Source organism: Miniopterus natalensis, chromosome 8 (genome assembly GCF_054644295.1).
Source record: "Miniopterus natalensis isolate mMinNat1 chromosome 8, mMinNat1.hap1, whole genome shotgun sequence".
Lineage (NCBI taxonomy): Eukaryota > Metazoa > Chordata > Mammalia > Chiroptera > Miniopteridae > Miniopterus > Miniopterus natalensis.
In genome coordinates, this window is record NC_142088.1 from 22,004,039 (window position 1) to 22,028,509 (window position 24,471).

The following is a 24,471-nucleotide window of genomic DNA, read 5'->3' on the forward strand; positions in this document are numbered from 1 at the left end:
TTTACCCACTCAGCCAATGTCCTCCCCTTGCCAGGGACTGTGTGCGCTCTGCAGGTGGGATAGCTTCCAGAGAGGAAAAGGAAGACTCAGTGTATTGCTCTCAAATCCAGTCAGATAAGTTACTCTTTCTCCCCCCTGAAGGGGATACTGAGGTAGTGGAAAGAGGCCAGGAGAGGGCTGTTTGAGCTGCATCAGCCTGGAAGTCTGGGTAAGGAATAGATGTTCTCTTCTGATACTCCCTGGATTTTGACTCCCTGCAGTCAACTTAGTAGAAGAGATCAGTAGTTTGTCATCAGTGAGACTGACGCTCATGCTAATAACAATCTGGGGTTGGGGGAACTAGTCAAAAGCAGGTCAAGAGCAACCAAAAGCAGAGAGAAATGGGAGGGGAAAGATGAAATGCAAGTTTTCCCTCAAGACTGTGTCAAAGCAGTATAAAGCTTTTTGTTCTGTATCAGGCTGTCTAATGCATTATAACAGTGTAATACTGTTTGTTTTAGATGGATCCCAAATAGCATATAGTTAGACATCATTTTTTTGTTTTCTATGATTTAAGGTTCTTTGTGGTTAAGAGGAAGTTTGCATTTATCATACAAAATAGTATAATTCTTCTTATTCCATCACCTTAGTTTATACTGTTGTTTTTTAATGTCGACTTACTTCTGTTTTTTCCCTCCCTGCATTTGCTACTTTTTCTTGTTTTGCCCCTAGTAATTTATAAATTAGACATCCTCTTTTTATTTAATTAGTAATTACTTTAAAATAAAAAGAAAGTGAGCCTCTTTCTTCACCAACATTAAGAATTTGTTAGTATCTATTGATTCCTTTGGAAATGATGACTGCGTCACATACTTTAATACCTCCCTTTGTTCCTACCTCCCACCATTTGTTAGAATAATTTGGGTTTTTAAAACCATTATTTCTTTTTTTACTTCTCCTTAAGCAGCACTTTTCACATTTGCCTTTCTTATGTAGTCATGGTAACCATGTTAAGAATAATCACTTTGACATTAATTTTTAATCTTACAGGTTATAGTTCCCAGCTCTATTTGTTTTATAACAGATCTTCCCTATATCTAAGATCTTTATTTTTCAGATACTAAAGTATTCCTTTGAATGATTTTTAAAGAAGAGTATGTATCTGAATCTTTGCATATCTCAGAATATTTATTAAATGTGTATTCTTCTGACATAGCAGTTATAACCATAGGAAGTTTCCTAAGGAAATGAGAGTGGTATGCAAAGATGTGTGCACAAGTTCATTTTGCAGTATTATTACAAAAAGGAAATATTAGAAACTAATAAATGTCTACAAAGAGAAATTGGTCAGATAAAGTAGAATTACTTCCAGCCATTATTACAAAATCTTAACAGTTTTATTACCTTATTCATGTAACTCAAATTAAGTATCATTAACCCTTTTACCTGTTACTTGCACAAGTTAACATTATTTAGATCCTACAAAGCAACCATTAGCATAGCTATTAATATTCTATTTAGCATCTTTTTTTAGTTTTTTAAATTAGATTAACTATTGGCTAAACAAATAATTATTATTGAACATATTTTTTAAAGACCTTTAATTTTAGGGCAGGAGCAGGGTGGAGGGGGGTCAATGGGGGGAAAAGGGGGAATATCTGTAATGCTTTCGACAATAAAGATAAATAAAAAGAATAAAAAAATAAAGACTTAATTTTAGTCTTTTCCTTGTAGTGACTACATGGATTCCTTTGGGCAACCTAGAACAGAAGATGACCAGTCAGTAGTCAGCAGAATGCAAAAGAAATACTGGAAAACGAAGCAGGTGTTTCTCAAGGCCACGGGCAAAAGGGAGGATGAGCACGTGGTGGCGTCTGACGCCGACCTGGATGCGAAGCTTGAGGTGAATCCGAGGCGTCCGTGTTGCATATAACTGGTGGTTGTGGGACTACAAGGGGGACTGCAAGTTTTCACATGAAGAACTTACTGGGATAAGTGCAAATCTGATAACACAATGTTTAATTGTGTCCATCTGTTAGCTCTTCTGGATAGGTGGTCACAATTTTCACAAATTGAGACTTAACAGAATTAGTGTTCACAAATTAGGTAAATCATGAATTAAGTCATTTCTCTTGCATAAGTAGTATAGTTTTTAAGCTAAATGTTAATGAATTCATTATATCTTTAATAGAGACCACATACTCATATATCATGTCATAATAGTTTTACTACATTTATGGTAAGTCTTACACCTCACTGAAATAAACTAATTGAAATCAGATAGTGAGAACTTTATGTTAGAATTTTTGTTTCAATTACTAAGGGAAAGAGTTATTAAAGTATTTGATAGTACATTTTTTCGCTGTTTTTTATTTTAAATAAAAGGAATAATTACTATGAAACAACTTTAAACTTATAAGTAATTAAGATAATTAGAGGAAAAGTCTCATGTATATTAATGAAAGGCCTGGATTTTTAAATGCAGATTTACCAATTCCATGAACATATACAAATTTAAGATAACTTGTACAAAGATTTCCAAGCAGATGCTCTATTACGCTTGAAATGATTTGTTGGGAGTCTTAAAAATAAAGGTCTAATTAAATAGAACTTAATCTACTAAGTATTTTCATTCTTAGTAAATAAGTCAACTATGCCATTGCCATAACAGATATGGAAATGGATAACAAATTAACAAGCTTTTACTATTTGTTTTGAAAAATATTTCTCTTAGGATTCAATGTCAAATGTGGGGAGGGGATGGGGAAAGGGACTTTATTATAAGTATTATATGTTTTAACACTACGGGAACGCTTCACTGTTTTCACCCATATTCCCTAGAGGTAGATTTTTTGTATTGTTTTACATCATTAGGTAATCTATGGGTGATATATTTTATATTTTAGTAGTATTCTTGTTCATTAGATAAATATTTGGAATCAACCAAGAACTTTCTTCCACATTTATACTATTTTTTTTAAGAATGAGAAATATTATTTTTTGTATACTTATATCAATAATTATGTTGTATACTTTATGTTATAATTTTATTTGTGAAATTACACCTCACTGAAACTGAAAAAAAAAATATTTTCATTGTAAAAATAAAAAGCAATAGTATATAAATCTTTCAAGGACCCCTGGGGGAAAAAATCAACCGTAATCCCTTCATCATAGTACAACTATCATTTTTGTATTCTTTTTAGTCTTGTTCCATGTGAATTTAAAACAGCCTTTTAAGTTGCCAAATCCATATACCAAATGCAATTCAAACATACCTACACTTACATGAAAAAATGATGGTTGCTTTCCATTTAGATTTTAGTGTCTGTTATCAATCTTCCTTAGTTCTGATCAAACATCAAAATAATAGCAAAACCTCTCCAGAGATAGGATGATCAGGCTTAATGGTGATATTGGAAATTTATTTGATAATCAAAGGATTATGGCCTAATATATCACAGTGCCAAGTTCTTTTTGCTAGTTTCATAGCAATTATTCAGCATAGGAGTTTGTTAGAAGAAGGCTGTACCCTAAAACCTGTGCCAGCGATTTATATGTATGAAGAGTGACCTCATGTGTATGGGTCCTACTCTCAAATTTTCATGTGCTTACTTTCAAATGGGAGTGTACTGGATCATTTACTTTTCTGTTAGCTATTAGCAATCATAGTAATAAAGGGATTACATGGAAAATTCTAAACAAAAATAATTTACAAGTAATTTATTTTAATGTTGTGATATACATTATTTAATTTTTATGGTAAATTCACTGACCTCTTTTGCTTAGACCAGTATTGGAGAAAACCCAGAGTCCAAGTTAACACTTTCGAAGGTTATTTACACTCTTTCATCTGTGGTTGGCGATCCTTGATGCAGTTTTCATTGGACTTACCTTTCTGCTGTTTAGATAGTTCAGAGCTGAGGGAGGACACACTCCCCGTTACAGGTTTTTATCAGCTCCCAGGTATTTATCACATTTTCCCGTGCATCATGAGGGAACTCTGAATGTGCTTTCTACATCAGGAATAAAACCAAACTGCAGTACACCACAGTCCAGGAAAACAGGCATAATACTTACAAGAAAACGTTCTGCTTCTGAAAGAGTACTTACAACAGATATTTTGTATTTGTTTATGGTTCTCTAAATTGTTCTAATAAAATTTATATTTCAAAGGTTTTTCACACTATTCAAGAGACATGCACTGAACTTCTGAAGATAGTTGAGAAATACCAGCTAAGACTCAATGGTATGAAATCATAGATATATATCCCATAATTCCAATGTAATATAAACATTTATTTGAATGAAATGTTTAATGTAAAAATATTTTATTGAGCTGTTTTATGAATTGTTTCTTATGACAACATATAAATATTTACAGTGTCCTGTGACACAGAATCATTTTGCTGAACTCAGTTTTCCTGCCCAGAGAATTAAGTGGATTTGCTTCCATCATTTATAAACTCTCTCTCTTGACCGCCCCCCAACTCTTGCCCTTGCAGTTACCATGCCGTTCCTCTGCTCCTTTAATAGAAAATTTGGACAATTATAATTGTCTGTATGCACAGTTTCTTTATTCCTGTCCTACTTTCTCTTGTACTCACTCCAGTTACATTTTCATCCCCACCACTCCACCAAATTGCTCTTATCATAATAACAAAGAGCTAAACCCAATGACCAATTCTCAGCCCTTCACTTACTGGACTTACCACATGACTGAACGCAGTGATTATTTCCTCCTCCTGGGTACGCTCTCTCCACCTGGTTTCCAGGCACCATACTTCCCTGGGTTTCCTCCTACTGGTCATTCCTCCTCCTGCCTTTGCTGGATTCTTCTCTCTTCTTGCCGTCTTCCAGTTGGAACTAAATCTTTGGACCTCTTTTCTTGCTTCAGTTGCAGTGGCCTACTGGACGTGGCCACCGCTCGGATCCTGGTTACCGCCCTGACCTCATTTCCTAACACTCCTCTTCAGCCATATTGATCCGCACAGTAGCCATATCTGCATAGCAGGCTCCCTGACTTCCTTTAGAGATTTGGTCAAATGTCATTTTTTCAGTCATTTTTTAAAGAAGATGAAAATTATAAGCACACCTTTCAGAATAAGCAGATATGTAATCCTTAGTGAAGTTAGTAAAAGTTTCTAAACCGTTTCTCAGTTTTGGTACTTACCACAGGCTGGTAACAAATGGTTCTGGGCTGACATTGGTTCGTGGACCACACTTTGAGTAGTAAGGTACTGCACAACTTTTAGGATTTCAGCAGCAAAATTGTGGACATCTGTGGGTCTGTGGTACTGAGCATAAGAAACTGAAGCCAGGATGGGAGTCAAGAATAAGTTAAATTTAAATAGGAAACAAATGTTTGTAAGAGGCAAATCCTAAAATGCACCTCTGCACATTTGAAAATGCATCATTTGTGGGTTTGTTTTATTTTGTGGGATTTTTTATTCTTATGTTTTACTAAAGTCTTTCCCAAAATGAGTTCCATGCATTCACTGCATCAAAACCATCTGGCCCTGGCCGGTGGGCTCAGCTGGTTGAGTGTTATCTCGTGCACCGAAAGGTCGCCAGTTTGATTCCCAGTCAGGGCACATAGCCAGGTTGCAAGTCTGATCCCTGGTCTGGGCATGTGCAGGAGGCAGCTGATTAATGTTTCTCTCTCTCCCTCTCTCCCTTCTTCTCTCTCTAAAATCAATACAAACATTTTAAAAGACACATCTGGAGTGCTTGTTTAAAAAAAAAAAAGAAAGAAAGAAAGCAGATCCTCAGACCTATAAAATCAGAATCTCTGGAAATGGATCCCAGGAATTGCATTTTTAAATGTCTTCTTCTCCCCCTCCCCCCCAATAATCCTTATGTATAGATAATTATTTCTGTGAGAATTGTAGTTGTGTGTGTGTGTGTCAAACAGATGATAAAAATGAAACAATTAACTATACTGTAATTTTTCCTAGTTATATCAGAGGAAGAAAATGAACTAGGGCTCTTTTTAAAGTTTCAAGCAGAACGAGATACAACGCAAGCTGGCAGAATGATGGAGGCCACTGGCAAGGCCCTCTGCTCCTCAGCCAAGCAAAGGTTCATGTGGTTTTGCATCATTCTTAAATTTGTAGTCACTATGACAGTGTGATGTATGTCCCTAAATGTGCATATTGCAAAGGTTATTGATCATTCCAGTAGAGGGTTAAAAGAGAAATATATTGCAGCATATAATTGTTTTGATGCCTAACTCTTATTTATTTTGTGTTTTAAATAATTATTTTAAAACTGACATTCTTAGTTGCTTAATTCCTAGAAAGAGACTTTAGGCCTGTATTTAAATTTCTTAAGGAGTTTAAAGTAACAGAGGCATAGCATAACTAAAATTGAAATATGTATAGGTATATATTTTTCACTTTTTTGGAAACTATACTATCCATGAGTACATTGGAACTTTTCTTTTTAAGCAGAGAAAATGTTTTCTTCTTAATTATATACTTTGCATTTATCATTTTGTAGTTTTTTTTATCTTAAAGATACCTGCTGCAAAGAATGTCGTACAATTAGTGAATACAGCCAAAAATCTTTGCATTTTTCTAAAGAAAATGCCGGGCCTTATCAGGCCTGTAATGACAATTGACAACTTAAGTGGTCTTTTTTCTGAAACACCAAGTCAGCACCAGAGTCCATCTTTAAGGCAGTGACTCACACTCGATACAGGACCCTCTAATGTCAAAAGCCGACCAGAGGAGCTGGGCTGGACTGCGGTTCTTAAGGCCTTGTTTCTTAACGTCAGCTGCGGAGAACTCGATCCTCACTAGTTCTTCTAGTATTTCACCTGCTTTTCTATACCCAAGTTTTTCCTAAATTTGCCAGATAAAAGGCTTTCTATTTATAGGATAATGCTTTATAAATACAGAATCTCTTTGGCCCATGGAACTCTTTTAGAAATGGCAGGTTTACTTGATAGGTTATATATGTGGATTAACATCTAAAATGTTGCAAAAATAATATATTTCCTAAAATAAGAAAAGGGAAACATACAGACACATTTTTATTGACAATTCAAAGTTGGCTATCTGATCCTTATTTGCTTTCAAAATCTCTTTAGGCATCTTAATAATTTCCTATTTATAGGCTCATCTTGACAGCAAACATGCTTTATGGCTGTTGTAAACCTTTGTTTTTGTTTTGTTTTGTTTTGCTTATGGGATGTACAGCTCTCTGATTTTTACCTCTCTGCCATTAGATTGGCCCTGTGTACGCCCCTGTCTCGTCTTAAACAAGAAGTAACAACCTTCAGTCAAAGGGCAGTGTCTGATACCTTGATGACAGTTAATCGGATGGAGCAGGCACGCACCGAGTACAGAGGAGCTCTGCTGTGGATGAAAGATGTATCCCAAGAACTGGACCCAGACACCTTAAAACAAATGGAAAAGTTCAGAAAAGTATGAAAATACATCCCTCTCCTTTTCTTGATGCATAAACCTGTTGAACTTCTACAGAATAACTTAATCAAGGTCAGACTATTTTTGACAAAATGGGATATTATAAATTCTTGGCTGCTTGGAGATCTTGGTTGATGTACAAAAGGTTGTCACCCTTTTTTTCTGTTCTTTGCGTGGCATCACCAACCCATCAGTCCCATCTATCAGTTTCTTTATCCCCCTCATAATAGATCTAACTACCCTTTAAACGTTTCTTACCTGGATTTTTGGGCTTGTTTTCAGGAGGAAATAGTTTATTAATGAGGAAAAATATGTAAGTAAAAATTCAGGTAAAATGATTATTATAAGTAAAGTAAAGGTGATCAAATTTTTCATCCTGCCACAATACATAGTTTGACCAGACTTTTAAAGCAACTATCTATGTATGGACATATGTTTTTTCTGAATAAACTCTTTATTATAAATTGTATCACCTAAATTTACCATACATGAATAATAAAATTCATCCAGTCCTTCATTTCATAAATATTTAGAGGACCTATAATAAAAATCATATGTACTATTGATGAAGCCTTTATTCTGTACCAGCTGGCATAAGTAGTTTGCCTCATTGATGACTCCCAACACATCTGGGAAGTGGATGAACACATGGCCTCAGGCCCCAGCAACCTGTAATTTTATTCCCTTTATAATACTTGGCAATTAGAATACAGTCCAAGGCAGTGGTTGCAGAACACTGTGGATGCATTAATATCACTTAGTTGTAAATTTTCAAATGGTTAAATGTTATGTGGCTTTCACTCCAATTAAAAAAAAAAAAGAATACAATCCAAACCTCTTATCTGGATGCAAATATTCCTGCACAGTCTGACCCCTGGATCCTCTACAGCAACATTTTGAACTGACTTTCTGTGCTCCAGCAAGGAATATGTTCTACCCTGTTCCTTCCTGTTCTGCCAACACCTCCCATACGCAGGACGTTTCCCCATGCTTTCCCTGGACCTGGAATGCTCTCCTTAGCGTGTTAGCATGGCCTGCTCATCACCTTTGTGTCCCAGTTCAAACATCATGCATGAGCCCACCAAGGGCTTCCCTGATTATCTTATCAAAAGTAGTCACCCATTTCTGTTCACTTATGTTATCTTTACAGCTTTAGATTATCTTACCTATTTATTTACTTCTTTTTTTTCCTGTGCTTCCCACTCAGGGATGTTGGGGAAGAAACCTGTTTTGTTCACCACAATAACCCAGTGCCAGCACAGTGCATGGCACATAATAGATACCTTACAAATATTTTTTGAATGAATGAGTATATTTAAAAGTTGAGTATTCACACTACTTGGTGACATATGACTCATCTTATGTATAAGAAATAGAATAGGAATGCATTTAAATGTATAACTATATCCATGACTTAGAACTATTATTAATGCTTCTCAACACTTCTTAACTATATCCCCTTTCCATTATTCTGCTTTTACCTAAATATTGCCCATCAGTCATTTTGGACATTACTTTTCACTTACTGCTTTTTTTCTTCTTCTTCTTCTATATACTTTCCATCTATCTTTGCATACTATCTCAGCCTAAAGAGATCAGGAAAGAAACGCATACAATTACTAAAAATAGCCAAAATCTTTACCATTAATCATGAAATAATAATACAGGGAAAAGGAATTTGTCTTCTTTTTGTAATATCATGTGTCCGAAAATACGTATCATGAACCTTTGTGGTATATTTATAATTTGTATTATCAGTAATAATAATTAACATTTTTGTGGTTGCAGGTGCAGATCGAAGTGAGAAATAGCAAAGCTTCTTTCGACAAGTTAAAGATGGATGTCTGTCAGAAAGTGGACTTACTTGGAGCGAGTCGCTGCAATATGTTATCACATTCGCTCACGACCTACCAGGTACCCACCTCCATGGTCAGCAGGTCCTTGCAGGAAAGATGAGTGGTGAGATTCCTTTTTAAAGGTTGTCTAAAGGATGTAACAGAATGTAGAACTAATCAGATTCCTTTGATTTGCTAAAATTGACTTACTGAGGTTATAACAGTCAGAAAATCATAGAATTCCAGACTGAGAAAGACCTTAGGATCGCCTACTCCAGTAGCTTCACATTACCCCCTTGTTGTCCCAGGAGAGAAAGAGAGACCTAGAGACGGTCTAGGGCTGAGGAGGGAGGATTTCAGCTACTCCACTTTGAACTTCTGCATATAATTTCACTGGAAGGAAAGACGCTGTGGCCCAAAATGTTTTTAAATTTTTCTGTCATTTTAGGGATGAGGAAAGTGAAACCTATGGGAATTAAAGTAAACGGCAATGTTGGGCTTAAAAACCTACAATCTCTAATTCTAGGTTATGTGTTCTTTTTATTCTGCCAAAGTTGCTGTCCGCATCACTTTAACCTCAAAAGTCTCACTTGTGCTTATATTACTACCCCAAGTCACACATAAATAGCATACGATGAACAAGATGGATATTAACAAATAGCAGTTACTGATTTAAACGTGTATCTGTAAATGGCAGAATAGGAGCATAAGCTGTATTTACACAAAAAAGTAGTAAATTAAAGGAAATTGACATTCACTGCTGCTTGTAGGAAATCTTCCTAATCATTTCAGGACTGTGCAGTTCAGGAATCTAGAAAGGATGCGCTCAAAAATAAGAGTGTATGACAATCTGTAGCACAATGCCTGAGCCACAGGAGCCGTCTGCTCAGTTCTCCTCTATTCTCCATTCATCCCCCTCGCTTTGAACAGGAACCTTAGAGCAGCAGGGAACTTGTATGGGTTGAGGACACATTTTGGGGGCAAGTCTTTCTTGAACCGTAAATGAAAGACCAAATTTAGCGGTGCATCTTATCTTTCTCCAGGTAATAAAAGACCATATATACTTACAAACATAAAGATTTACACATACCCCTGATACAAATATGGTATTCTTGTGCTTTTAACATTCTCTTTTGGATTCCTCAGGGGGTGTTCCGATCCGCCAATTTCATCTGCTAGGCTGCACGTCCCCTCTGCTGGCTCCAGTGTCCGTTCCAGCGCTGTGTACAGACAGCTCACAGACATGCATGTGCACAGCCAGTTCTTGGGCAGAATTAGTATTTACAGTGCTTTCTCGTTCCCCAAACTTGAAAATTGATTTTAGTTCCTGCTTATTACTTGGCAACTATTCATCTACCACACGAGTGGGGGAAAATAGCACTGAAAAAAATCATGGAGAGGAAGCAGAACTGTAATGTCAGCTTTTCTTTCTCTGCAGAGAACACTGCTTGCATTCTGGGAGAAAACAGCTCAAATGATGTCCCAAATCCATGGGGCCTACGTTGGCTTACACCCATATGATTTTGTAGCTCTCAAGGTACATTTCTTTCCGTGTTCTTTTGTTAGATATATTACACTTCATTTGGGTAATAACATTGAAACTATTTTTTGCTAAGCCTAATTTCAAATTTACAAAACATTGGGAAACATTTTTTCATACTCCTTCGGCCAGTCATTTATCTGCACTTCCCTGATTCCAAATGCCATCAGCAACACTAAAAAAATACCTGGGAATATTGCTGGTGGGCTCAAGATAATAGGGGATAATAGAAGAGGGAGAATGTGAGAAAAAAATTAAAATGCAAGAGAGATATAAGATTATAGAAAGGAAAAACTTAAGAGGAACAAGTGATAGAAAGTGGTCATGTGTTTCAAAAAATTATCAGGTTACCTACCTGACAATTGTATAAGTTAAAGAAAAAGTTCCTTGCTTTACTTTCACACTCATGTCTTAGATGTGATTCATGATAAAAAAATTGTGCCAGTTTGGTCATTATATATGTGTGACTGCACCTGAAGAGACTACTGCATTAGATCAGCTCTTTCTGTAACACCTATGTATAAAAGGTGCCCTCTGCCTATGATTATAATGCTTTTAACATTTGCATATCTTCCTATCCACCTTCTTTGCACACGGCTTATTCAGCAGAGTCACACTGTAGTTACCGTTCTGCTAGGCTAGATTTCAGTAACTTCAAATTTATCTTTCTGCCTTATTTTCAGTAGAGTTTGAAAAGGTTGATAGATTTGTTCAAGCTAGACATGGTGTCTGTGATAGATTCATGTCTTGTTACTGTATATTCCTGGCGTTGCTATGGATTTTTAAGTCATGTTCTGACATAACATATCACAGTCTAATAATGCCTTTGAATTAGTGCTTTTGTTTTTTGCTGTGTGTGTGTTGTTTTTTCACTTTTTCTATATTAATACTTCACTGGATAGCATACTATGTATTTAGCCAAATTTAATATCCAATTTCTGCTCAGAATTGAAGTTGAAAATCCTGAGCTGTTTGTAAAGCATTGTACAGGCTAGCAACACAGTATAAGTTGTCTTTGGCATATCACAAAGTCGTAAACCCTGTGGCTAGCCCACGTTACTGTGTGTGTGGTTTCCAAGGACACGGGGCTCAGTTCAGTTCATACTGGCACACATTGCCCATCTCTCTCTCTATCTACTTCAGAGCTGTTCCTATTTTATACTGTTCTTTAGAATTTTTATTCTCATTTTGTTTGCACAAAGAGAGGAATAGATTCTTCTCACACACTTAACAGTGAATTTCTCATCCTTAGCAAGCACAAGACACTTCAAGCAAGTTTACCAAAGGCCACGGAAAGGAACACACGGAAACCAGTCCACTCACCGAAAACCTCCATCAGTAAGCAGGAGGAAGTTGTGTCTCATATGATGGGGGGCCTGGATAGGATTGCATATTTGGAAAGAGTTGTTTATTCTCGGGCGTACTGAATACTTACTTCTATGTCATTTTGCCAATTAACATTAAAAATTTGCTTTGAAGCCTCATTTTTTCATCCCATTTTTAACATGGCAAAGTCAAAGACAGGACTACAGACCAGACTGCAGCAAATTCTATAGTTCAGGAGGAGACTGAACCTTGTATTAAGAGTTTCTACCTAGCCCTAGCCAGTTTGGCTCAGTGGTTAGAGCACTGGCCCGAGGACTGAAGGGTCCTGCCTGGGCTCCATTCCAGCCAAGGGCACGTACCTCAGTTGCAGGCTCAATCCCCAGCCCCAGTCGGCCAATTGATGTGTCTCTCTCCCATCTCTCTTCCTCCCTCGCCCTCCCTCCCTCTCTGTCTCTCCCTCCTTCCCTCCACTCTCTCTGAAAAGCAATGGAAAAAATATCCTTGGGTGAGGATTGGGGAAAAAACACTCTACCTAGTGACTCCCAGAAGAGGCAGCTTGAAAAACAAAGGGACAGGTGCCAGCAGGGAGTACAGAAGCTGTTGAAAATCAATCCTCAAAACAACCCAGATGGGCCTGGGCCTGGTTACCTGAACATCTTTCATGTTGCCTATTTCCCTTTTATTACATCTTACCTTTGTTTCCCTTTTAGAGCTGCCACTTACTTCCCATTTTAACCAGATTATACTGAGTATAATAATGGACCCAGAAATAAGGCCCAAACAATTATAAACCATATACTGTTGAGTGGAAAGGGATCTGAAATATAAGCATTTTCCTCTTTTCTCTGTGGGGAAATTCAAACAAATTTTTGGCTAACTTGAATTTGTAAATATTTTAGGATGTAGATTAAATAATCAAGTGAATAGTTATAAATTAAGCTTAACTTAGTTCTACAGTGACATTTAAAATCATGTTAAATATATTAATCTAGTAAATTTTTCCCAGTATCACATTTCATGAAATTTTTATTCAAAATCTTCTCATGTATCTTCAGCATTATGAGAGCTACCTTTTGAGTTAACAGATTCCAAAGCATTCCACCTTCTCTTCATCCAAGTTGTTTGAAAAACCATGTATGTATCCTGGAAATTTCATTCTAAGTCATATGTATTTGCTCTGTAGGCTTATTTTTGTGGTATTTGCAAATAAGTATTGTGTTGTTTTTTTAAATAACCTTAAAAACTTATTAAAAACAACCTTCAATACTAGAATTATGAGGCTATATTCCAGGAATGACTAAATCTGTGTTCAATTTCTTTGTCTCATTTTTTCTTCTTTATTTTTTATTGATTTGAGAAAGGGAGGGGAAAAAGAAGGGAGGGAGGAAGAGAGAAAGAGAAACATGAATTTGTTGTTCCACTTATTTATGCATTTATTGGTTGATTCTTATATGTGCCCTGACCGGGGACCTGCAATCTTGGTGTATCGGGACGACACTCTAACCAGCTGAGCTACCTGGCCAGGGCATCTTTTTCTCATTTTTTTATTTTCACACCAGATGGCTGATATAAATATCCAAAATTAGTATTGACTGAGAATATTTTAGGCAAATTTGTATTCTTTTGCAAACATCACTTTGTTGTTCAAATTAGAGTACTCCATTTTTCCTGCAGTTCTTCGTTCCCTCTCTGTAGTTCCCAAGTGTTGTTGAGTAAAAACCCTTCAGTGCTTGAAAGCTAAACTTTATATTCAATGGCTTTGGTGACAGATGTTCTCAAAAATATAGTGCTACCATAGTGCCTATAATGCTGAACACGGTGGGTGGTGCTTCGTCAATACTCAGTAAATGTTTGCTGAGTGAATAAGGGTGAAGGATTATGTTCTCATCAGTGTAGATCTAGAGGAGGAGCAGGATTTGTCTCATACAGATTTTAAGGGATCTACCCGACAACCAGTTTAAAATAAAATAAAAACCACATATTAAACTGTGGAATATGAGTCCCAAATGCATTTTAACCAAAATTTTGCACTTTTTGGTTTTTACTGTAGGTTAGTTTTGTCAAATGAGGAAGTGAGCTCAGGAAGTGAATCAGGTAAGATGGTAAATTCATTAAAATGTGAAATGTTCACATTTTAAATGTCAAAACACTTTTTTAAAAACTATGACAAAGCGTGAAATGATTGACTATACATACATAGCATGATATTAGTGACTATATTCCCTATGCTATACGTTATATCCTCGTGCCTATTTTGTTACTACCAATTTGTACTTTTTAATCCCTTCACCTTAGTCACCTAGTCTCCAAAACCCCCTCCCCTTAAGTCACTTTATAAATCTCTTATGTACAAACACTTTTGATTTAGCTTTATTTATTCTACTGTATTGACTTGTAATTAACATTAACACTGTGTAAGTTTAAGGTGTACAGTGTGATTTTATATATATATTACAAAATTATTATCACAGTAAGATTAGGTAAAACATCTATCACCTCTCATAATTACCATATTTATTTTGGGGGTAAGCACATTTAAGATTTACTCTCTTAGCCACTGTCAAGTAGCTAACTAATAATTATCATGCTGTACATTAGATGCCCAGAACTTACTTGTAACCTTTGACCAATCTCCCCATTTCCCCTCCCCCCCAGCCTCTAACAACTACCAGTCTACTCTGTTTCTATGAGTTTGGCTTTGTTAGATCTCATGTTTCTCTCTAAAAGACATCCTTGCTCTAGGAGTTGAGTACTAAGTTAGGAGAGTAACAGTAGTCTTAGGTGTTTTTGGTTTGCCTCTTCCTGTGTAAAACTACCACCTTATGAGCAAGGTTAAGTGATGAGGGCCCCCATATTTTCAGCGTGCCAAATCAGCCTTCATCTGGGGTCTTGGTGTCTCAGTGGGAAATGGGAGCTTCCATCTTTTGACCGTACTCCCCAGGACTTTGCCTTAGCAACAGGTAACTGGGGACAGGATATGAAATGCTGACATCCTCCTGTTCCTCCTGGAAAGAAAGCTCTTAACTGAGAGCTTGGGAGAGAGAGAGGGAGCCTTATGTTTTTGGCTGCACAAGGCTGGAGTGGAATTTCCATCTTACTGAACTGGAAGTGGGGAGGAAGGGAGTGGTTCTTAGTTCAAATGCCAGTCTCTCATTCTTTCTGATTTTTAATTTATTTTCTTGAATAAATTTTCTTCATTCGATGTGTGCTCTTGGAACAATTTCTAGAGAATTTAAATGGTTATTTTAAAAATAATTTCCACCAGTTATTTAAAAACTGGTGTGCAGGTCCATAGACCTCCTCACTCTATCATGCTGAAAGCCCCTCTCTTTCATTTTTATTTGGTAAAGTTGTTTAGGGTCATGATTTTTCCTGTTAATTGCTACTTAAGTATCCCATGAATTGATTATACAGGGTGTGGTGACAGTAGGTTTACAGTTATATATGAGTTTATTCTTGTTATTATTATTTTCCATATCAACAACTGTAAACCTACTTTTGTCCCACCCTGTAATATGAAATGTCTTCTTTATCATTATTTTTTAGAAATTCCATTCCCTTTTCAACCAAGAGTTAGTAAAATGTATTAAAATTTACAGGTAGAAGAGCCTTTTCATTTTTTGTTTCATTTTTAAAATGACTTCATTTTATTGCATTATCAGAGCATGTTGTTTATAATTTTCCTACTTTAAGAAATTCACTGATTTTTTTTGTACCTCAGTATAATTCATTTTTGTGAATTTTCAATGTGTACTTGAAAAGAAGGTATATTTTCTATTAGGGTTTGTATATATTCAAAACAGCTACCTTATTGATTATGCTGTTTAGGTCTCTTATATCTTTACTTTTCTCCTCTTGGACTTTTTTACCAAGTGATACATTAAAGTCTCCTACTATTAATTTGTATTTCTCCTTGCATCTCCTGTAGTCTGTCTTACATAGGTGGTTGCTTAATTATTTCATATATAGATATTCATAACTGTTATATGTTCGTTGTGAAATGTCACTTTGATCCATAGCCTAATTAGAAGTAATTTTCACATAAACTTCCAGTTTGTTTATTAAAAGTTATGTTAATAAAATATGAAAGCAATGAAACAAATTTGACTTGCCCTACATCCTACCCTTACTTCTTCAAAAAGAAAAAATCCATTTTGTTTTTATTTTCACTAAACAGTTGCAAAAGATTTACCTGTAGATTCACTGGAAGATGATTTTGAGAAGGAATTCTCATTTCTGAACAACCTCCTAAGTCCTGGTTCTTCAAGTACTAGTGAATTTACTCAAGAATGTCAGACTGCCTTTGGGAACCTCATGTTCCAGGAGCTGTCTGTGGGGTCTGAGCCTCTTGCTCATTCCAGAAGTTTCCTTCCTTCACATCTCTTTGACCTTGGCCTTCATGCTGCTGGAGCTTTCAACAGTAAGTGTCTATGAAACATTTGGACACCCATGACTTATTTTGTCTTTGTGAAACAAAATATTGTACATGTGGATGCTAAAATCAACAAGATTGATTTTAATTAACTTCAGTACTGCTAGATAAAATCCGCAGTCACACCAGTCAACTGGAAAAATAACATATTATCACCACTGGAGTCTATCAACAAGAGTGAAACACGGGCTGCTTTCCTGCCACCTCCACCAAACCCCACATTTTCTTCATTGACTTTCCCAGGTATCTTCTCTACGTAGAAAACCAGTGTCTTGTCTGAAACTCTTGACCTGCTAAGTTACCCCTACCTAGGGCAGGCACGAGGTTTCTTCCACCTAGCAGAACTTGGTGTGTTCTTCCTGTGGGTTCCGAGTTGACAAGGGAAAAAGGAGCAGCTCTGGAGGCTGGTTCTATGGCAGCCTTCTGGGCAAGGCTGCAGGCATGGGGACTACAGGAGAAAGCTGGGGGCACAGTATTTTCCTGAGGAAAGGGTCACCTGCTTTGTTTATATGTCAAAGACTCCCTCTACTCACCTACTGTTTATCGTCCTGTGTCCAACCCAGCTCCTTGGGAGTCACTTTGCTCCCCACTTCCAAGCCCTGTCTATTCTCCTTCTAAAACGCCTCAAATTCCCCACTTTCCCTCTCTGCCTCCACTACCTACCACAGCCATTTAGAACCTCATTTGGTTTCCTGGGTTTCTGCTAGAGTTGTCCTCACAGGTCTCCCAAACTCCAGTTCATTCTCCACACATCCTCCAGAGTGTTCTCTCCATGAAGCACATTCTGCCAGTACCTGCTCACATTATTTAAAACGAAGCACCGTGGGCGCTAGGATAAAACCTGCCTGTGCCCGCATGTCCACCCTTATCTCCTACCTTCCTTCAAAGCACTTTCCATTTTCTATAAAATGAGGATTTTCTATAGTGAGCATTTTCAGATCCTTCTGAGGCATCTTTGCTGTGTCACCTCTGTCACTTACGATGTTTCAGTTTTGGAACTTGGGCTTGAGCCTGAGTATTAGGTTCGCCACCCAGTGTCTGCTCCAGGACAGCCAGCCCTTGACGATTTCCTCAGTACTGCCAAAGGGAAGTGGTTTCTCCCTCCTCTGGCCACGTAGTGGTTTATGTTCCCATGGTTCTAATCATAGTTTATCTTGCCTTATATCTCTATCCCCTAGTAGATTTTAACCCTTGAAAAAAAGCCTCACAGCACCTAACAGTGTCTTAATGCATTGTACTTTGTATTAAAATACCTATGTTCATACTTTATCTGCAGGACCATTATATTTTATGCAATCTGCAAGCACCTCAAGGGCATGGCCTGTGGGGGGATTTATTTTTGCAACATAAAGTTAACTCAATAAGTAAATATAAATATCAGTTAAACAGTCACTAAGTAAGAATTTGTTAAATAGCCTAAATGTAAGAATGGACAGTATTATTTGATAAAGAGGCACTCTAGGGTAATTCAGATGTTTTGCAATAGTAAAGTTTTAGAAAAAAATAATTCTCATATGGCATATCGATGACTCAGGTGTTATAAATATTTCCAAACTGATTCATTCTCCCCTATGAACTTCTGCTCTTTCTCCTTAACTTGCCACATCTCTAGCAGCACTGGATTCTTCTCTTTCTTGCTGGAAATACAATCTCAACAATCTTTCTTCACCACTTAGAATATTTGTTCTGGTCCCTTCCTGTAGGCCAACAGGGTATTTCCGTGTACTAGCTGAGGCCACTGAACTCAGTGTGTGTGTGTGTGTGTCTTGCTTAATTTAAGGTAATCAGGCTGTTTAAAGTAAAGAGGAAACCAAAATCTGGTTTCCTGCCTCCTAGTACAGGACTGTTTCTACAACACTAGCCTTTCCTTTATGTTTATGTCTTTTGCTCCTGTGATGTAAACAAGGAAACTGAGCTGCCCTGAGAGTTAAAAGATCTATGTTATAGGAACCCCAAATAGGATCTTGCACCTCAAATGATCTCTTCTTTACAAGGAAAGCAGTAGGAGGATAACCTAACTTCCTTTCTAGTGCTGTATTTTAATTATAGTATAAATAATGTCATGTTACAGCAAATATTTCCCTGTGTTACCAAGAGTATTCATAATGAACTTTTAAATTACTACATTGCATTTTGTCACATTTATCCACCATCATCTACTTAATTCCTTCCTTATTATTTCTACTTTTTCATTTTATAGATAATGCTGCAGTAAACATAACCATGCATGCACTTTTTCCTTCAAATTATTTCCTTATATTTCTAGGATTGGGATTACTGAGTCTAAGAGTATAAATACAATTGCTGGTTTCAGGATTCTAATTGTCAGATCTGTTTCCTCTCTTCCGCACTCCTTAGGACTTCTCTTCCTATACCTTATCCATTTGTAATTGTTAAAATAAAACTTGGATATTTACAGTCATGTGCCCCTTAAAGATGGGGAAATGGCCCTAGCCAGTTTGGCTCAGTGGTTAGAGCGTCGTCTGGTGGACTGAAGGGTCCTGGGTTCAGTCCGGGCCACGGGCACGTACCTCAGTTGCAGGCTCGATCCCTGGCCCTAGTTGGAGCATGTGCAGGAGGCAGCCAATCAGTGTGTCTCTCTCACATGGATGTTTCTCTCTCTCCCCCCCCTTTCTTCCTCCCTCCCTCCCATCCACTCTTTCTGAAAAGCAATGGAAAAAATATCCTCAGGTGAGGATTAAAAAAAATAATAATAATAATAATAGTAAAGATGGAGAAACGTTCTGAGAAATGTATCATTAGGTGATTTTGTCGTCCTGCAAACATCAGAGAGTGCACTTACACAAACCTAGGCAGTATAGCCCGCTGTAACTGTAAGTGTGTTGTGCTTTTATACACTGGCCGTGCAAGCTTGTCTCACCAGCGTCACCACAAACACGTGAGGAATGCACTGCACTCTGTCGTGTTGTCACGATGGCTGCAACATCATTAGACAATATGAATTTTTCAGCTCCATTATAATGTTATGGGACCACGGTTTTATATGTGGTCTGTCAATGACTAAATTGTCATTATGTAGTGCATGACTGTATTTCAGAAGCACTTTGAAAAGTGTAAGGAAGTCTAACTCTAGCTTGGACTAAAATTAGATTATTTGAATAAAATACATAATTGCAGATAAATTCTAAGTGTTTTATACCTATTACACTGTAGAATCTTACCCTGGAACAAAGGTTGGAGGACTTACTAGATATTTTTACCTTTTCTTGTTTTTCTGATGCTACTTGCTATTTGATTAATAATAGACAATTCATTACCTCCCTCCCCCCAGGCTGGGCTTCCAAAGGGGGACTAGAACTTCCTCTTTCGAACACTGATAGCCAGCCAGTGCCTTCACACAGTCCAAAGAAATCAACAAAATGTAAGTTATTTATTTATATTCTTTGCCATCATAACAATCAGTCAAATTCAGACAAATTTAGAAAAGGGTCACTTTAGAGTCTTCATCTCATATTATCCAAAAAAATATTTTATAAATGTATTTATAAATATAAATAAATATTATTTTATAAATTATAATGAAAGCTATACCTGGCTATCCCTCACTATAGAAAGAATTGAATAGAAATTTGTGATCTTGCTATAGTAAACTAAATTCTGTAATCTTTTATATTTTGTGTTAAGGTTAGTTTATAATGGATAATACCACTGGGGAGAGAAGATCCTCTTTGATTACAGGACACTTAATGATAAATAATGCATTCAGGCACTCATTAGCATAGGGCCTGGTACATAGTAATTACTAACATATCGCTTACTTACATATTAGTGTCTGTAGAGCTGGTCCATATATCTGTTGGCCATCTGTATATCCTCTTTGGAAAAGTATTTTTTCATGTCCTCTGCCCATTTATTGATTGTACTGTGTATTTTTTTGTTATTGAGGTATATGAGTTTCTTATATATTTTGAATATCAAATGCTTGTCCAATATATCATTAGTGAATATCTTCTCCCATTCAGTAGGTGTCTTTTGTTTAGTTGATAGTTTCCTTCACTGGGCAGCAGCTTTTTAATTGGATGACATCCCATATGTTTATTTTTGCTTTTATTTCCCTTGCTTGAAAGGACATATTCAAAAAAATATTACTGAGACTGATATAAAATATTTACTACCTATGTTTTCTTCTAGGCGTTTTATGGTTTCAGGTCTTACATTTAAGTTTTTAACCCATTTTGAGTTTATTTTTGTATATCATGTAAGAAAGTGGGCCAGTTTCATTTTTTTAAATATATCTGTCCAGTTTTCCCAGCACCACTTGCCATTACTCCATTGTATACTCTTACCTCCTTAGTTATAGATTAGTTGACCATATAAAGAGGGTTTATTTCTGAACTCTCTATTCTGTTCTATTGATATTTGTTTTTGTACCAGTACCATACTGTTTTGATTATCATAGCTTTGTAGTATAGTTTGAAACCACAGACCATGATACCTCCAACTTTGTTCTTCTTTCTCAAAACTGTTTTGGCTATTTCTGGTCTTTTGTGGTTCCATATAAATTTTAGGATTATTTGTTCTAGTTCTGAGAAGGCTGCCATTGGTATTTCGATAGGAATTACATTGAATATGTAGATTGCTTGGGGTAGTATGGACAATTTAACAATAGTAATCCTTTCAATTATGAGTACAGTATATCCTTCCATTTATGTGTGTCCTCTTCAAGTTATTTCTTCAATGTCTTATTGTTTTGAGACAATAGGTACTTTCCCTCCTTGGTTAAATTTATTCCTAGGTATTTTATTCTTTTGGCGCAATTGTCAATGGGATTGTTTTCTTATTTCTCCTTTTCCTATAAAACTAGTCACGGAGGCCCTGGCTGGTTTGGCTCAGTGGTTAGAGTGCCGGCCCAAGGACTGAAGGGTCTCAGGTTCCATTTCAGGCAAGGTCGCATGCCTCAGTTGCAGGCTTGATCCCCAGCCCCTGGCTGAGGTGAGTGAGGGAGGCAACCAATCGATGTATCTCTCTCACATCGATGTTTCTCTCTCTCTCTCTCCCTCTCTTCTGCTCTCTCTGAAAAGCAATGGAAGAAATATCTTCCATTGAGGATTTTTAAAAAGCCACAGAGCCCTGGCCAGGTAGCTCAGTTGGTCAGAGCATAGTCCCAATATGCCAAGGTTGCTAGTTTGATCCCCTGTCAGGGCACATATGGGAATCAACCAAGGAATGCATAAATAACAAACTGACATTTCTCTCTCGTCTCTTTCCCTTCCTCTGTCTCTCTAAACAACCAATGAATCAATATTTTTCTAAAAATTCATGGGGATATAAAGTATAGCATAGGGAATATAGTCAATAATATTGTAATAATTATGCATGGTGTTAGATGGGTACTAGACTTACTGGGGTGATCTTCTTTTAAGTTATATAAATGTCTAATCACTATGTTATACACCTGAAAGTAATGCAGTATTGTATGTCAATTTTAATTAAAAAATAAATTTTAAAAAATTATATAAAAAATTTGTAAAGTACACATGAAAAAGACAAATGAAACAACTGAAAACCAAAATGACAACTGTTAGGTGTGTTAATGTGATAGGGTTAGGGGGATTCCCCCCTTATGTTAATATTTTAATATTTCTTTTATAATAAACATTTTAGGCACTAAATTTACAAATGTAACATTTCCACTTTGTAGTAGGAACAAAGATTACTTTTCATTTTGAACCTTATCTGAGAGCCATGTATAAATTATCTTAGTGTTTCTCAGAAGACTTTACTACTGCCTGCCTTTTCACTTTAAAAAAAAAAACAACTATCTTTATTGATTTCAGAGAGAGGGAGAGGAAGAAACATCAACAATAAGGGAGTCATCACTGATCGGCTGCCTCCTGCACACCCGACTGGGGATTGAGCCTGCAACCCAGGCATGTGCCCTGACTGGGAATCGAACAGCCATCTCCTGGATCATAGGTCGATGCTCAACCTCTGAGCCACGCCCAGCCGGGCTGCCTTTTCACTTTTAATCAGGTCTTTTCTCAGTGCAACATGCAATCACTTAGATATGAGAGCCTCAGCAAAGTACAGGTATCTGCAGTAGTTTGCCAAAATTATCTTTAAGGAGATGTAATTGATAGTTTATTCTTGTCAGTTGCCTTAAAATTTTTTGATTCAAAAGGAGCATCTACTTTAAAATCATAAAAGTGGTACAACAATGTGATTTCAAAAACCTGACACTCTTTAATGTGTGTGTGTTTTTTAATAGCTCCCAACCATGGTAACCAAGGCATGTCAGCCTGGTTCAATCTATTTGCAGACATGGATCCACTTTCAAACCCAGATGCTATTGGACACTCGGATGATGAACTTCTTAATGCTTGACCGAAGTTACGATGTCACTTCAGTGGCCTTGAGATGTCAATTTTGCAACATATTGCCTTTGTGGAAAGTTTATGTTGTAATCCATACACAACAGCATTGTTTGTGAAAATAACACTGTCAGCCAGCTTTAGACAGATGGTAAGGACCACATTTGAATACACTTGTCTCTTTAATATCTTGGATTTGCCGCTGTTGATAATATGTGGAAAATATTACAAACTAGTTTCAAGTAGATATAAACATTTATTTTGAAATGACAGCTAGGAAGAATTCTGTCCATAAGGAGTTGGGCTTATTTCTTTGGAAAGCCTTTGATATGTAAGTTGCCTTGCTGGCTGTGAGACTTCTTTATGTGGATAGAGGACAGCATGTAAACTGGATTGTGATTTAGGGTTGGATTTTAAGTAAAACAGTGGTGAGGAGAATTTTCCGTTATGGAAAATAGCACTAGAACCAGACCAGTTTTGTCTTTAGTTAGAAAGGTAGAATGAGATTTGAGAACTCAATTTGCTTTCATGAATTCAAAGAGAAACTTAGTGCTTGTTTTCTCCACTTAGAAACTAAAATGTAGTATTACTTAATTTTTTTCCATCACAGGAAATCATGGGCACCCCTCAATCCATTATTGAGCATTTGTGGGGAAGTAGCAGGTGATTTATTTGCTAAGTCCATCCTCTGTAGAGACAGAAAAGTCTCTTTCCATATCATAAACCATGAGAAAATCCAGACACATTGCACATGTGATATACAGTATTCATGTCCTGAAAGGGAGGGGAGGATACTCCCTAAGCAGCTAACAATAGTATCCTAATACTACCCAGAAACTTCTATCTAAATGAGGGAGAAATTCTAAACACCTTATCCTTATACATATTTCCATTTACGTGTTTCTTGACGTGTTTAACGCAGAATACTTCCTGCCAGAGTTACAGAAAGCTGATCAATAAGAGAGTGTCTTATTTTTCCACTTTCCCCTTTATTGGGGTGACATCATCTGAGGCTCTACTTGATTACTAAGGAGAAACTGTTACCCTTAAAGAGTTCTGAATCTAAGTACTAGAGGGAAGGGCATTTCATTGAAATTAGTGTAAGCCAATGAAAACATAGCCACTGTGTACACACATCACTCACCCAATTTCCTGGTCTTTTTCCTGCCCACCCTTTAGTTTTGAGGCAGTACTCAAGTGTGTTATTTTTGTCACCGAGACGATTGCATCTTCATAAGAACACATTTAACTTAGTTGTTCACCGTAGTTTGAATGCTCTCAGTTCTAAAAAGGCTTATTTATTATTTACAAGAGAATTGCTTGTAAAGTCTGAGTCATTGTATGGACCAGAATAGGTAAAATGCAGCCCACCTCTCCTCCAGAGCAGTCTGGCCTAACTACAACCTGAACTGCCTGGGAGCTCTCGGGGGGGAAAACCTACTACTATGGCCAAGTACTGTATAGGCTGGAAAGACCTTATCCGAGTATCAGAAACATGGGGCCAGCAAAAGGTTATGAAGTCTCTTTGAAATCTTTTCATATGCTCATTCCTATTTCTTTATTTGCCCATCCCTTCAGAAGTATTTTTTAACTCTTT

General features: G+C 36.9%; 1 protein-coding gene across 1 annotated transcript; it reads left to right on the plus strand.

The window, feature by feature from the left end:
- The first annotated feature begins 1,720 nt into the window (after positions 1-1,720).
- ICA1L (islet cell autoantigen 1 like) lies at positions 1,721-22,900 on the plus strand. Its single transcript, XM_016208813.2, has 11 exons — positions 1,721-1,882; positions 4,156-4,228; positions 5,937-6,060; positions 7,211-7,409; positions 9,198-9,323; positions 10,683-10,781; positions 12,037-12,122; positions 14,161-14,204; positions 16,288-16,530; positions 19,835-19,924; positions 22,772-22,900. The coding sequence occupies exons 1-11, from the start codon at positions 1,721-1,723 to the stop codon at positions 22,885-22,887; spliced, it is 1,362 nt and encodes a 453-aa protein (XP_016064299.2). The 3' UTR covers positions 22,888-22,900.
- The last annotated feature ends 1,571 nt before the right edge of the window (positions 22,901-24,471 follow it).

Coding starts and splice junctions, on each gene's coding strand:
- ICA1L (XM_016208813.2), top strand. CDS start 1,721: ATGGATTCCTTTGGGCAACCTAGAACAGAAGATGACCAGTCAGTAGTC. Junction 14,205..16,287: donor GAGCTCAGGAAGTGAATCAG/GTAAGATGGTAA, acceptor TTCACTAAACAG/TTGCAAAAGATTTACCTGTA. Junction 19,925..22,771: donor TCCAAAGAAATCAACAAAAT/GTAAGTTATTTA, acceptor GTTTTTTAATAG/CTCCCAACCATGGTAACCAA.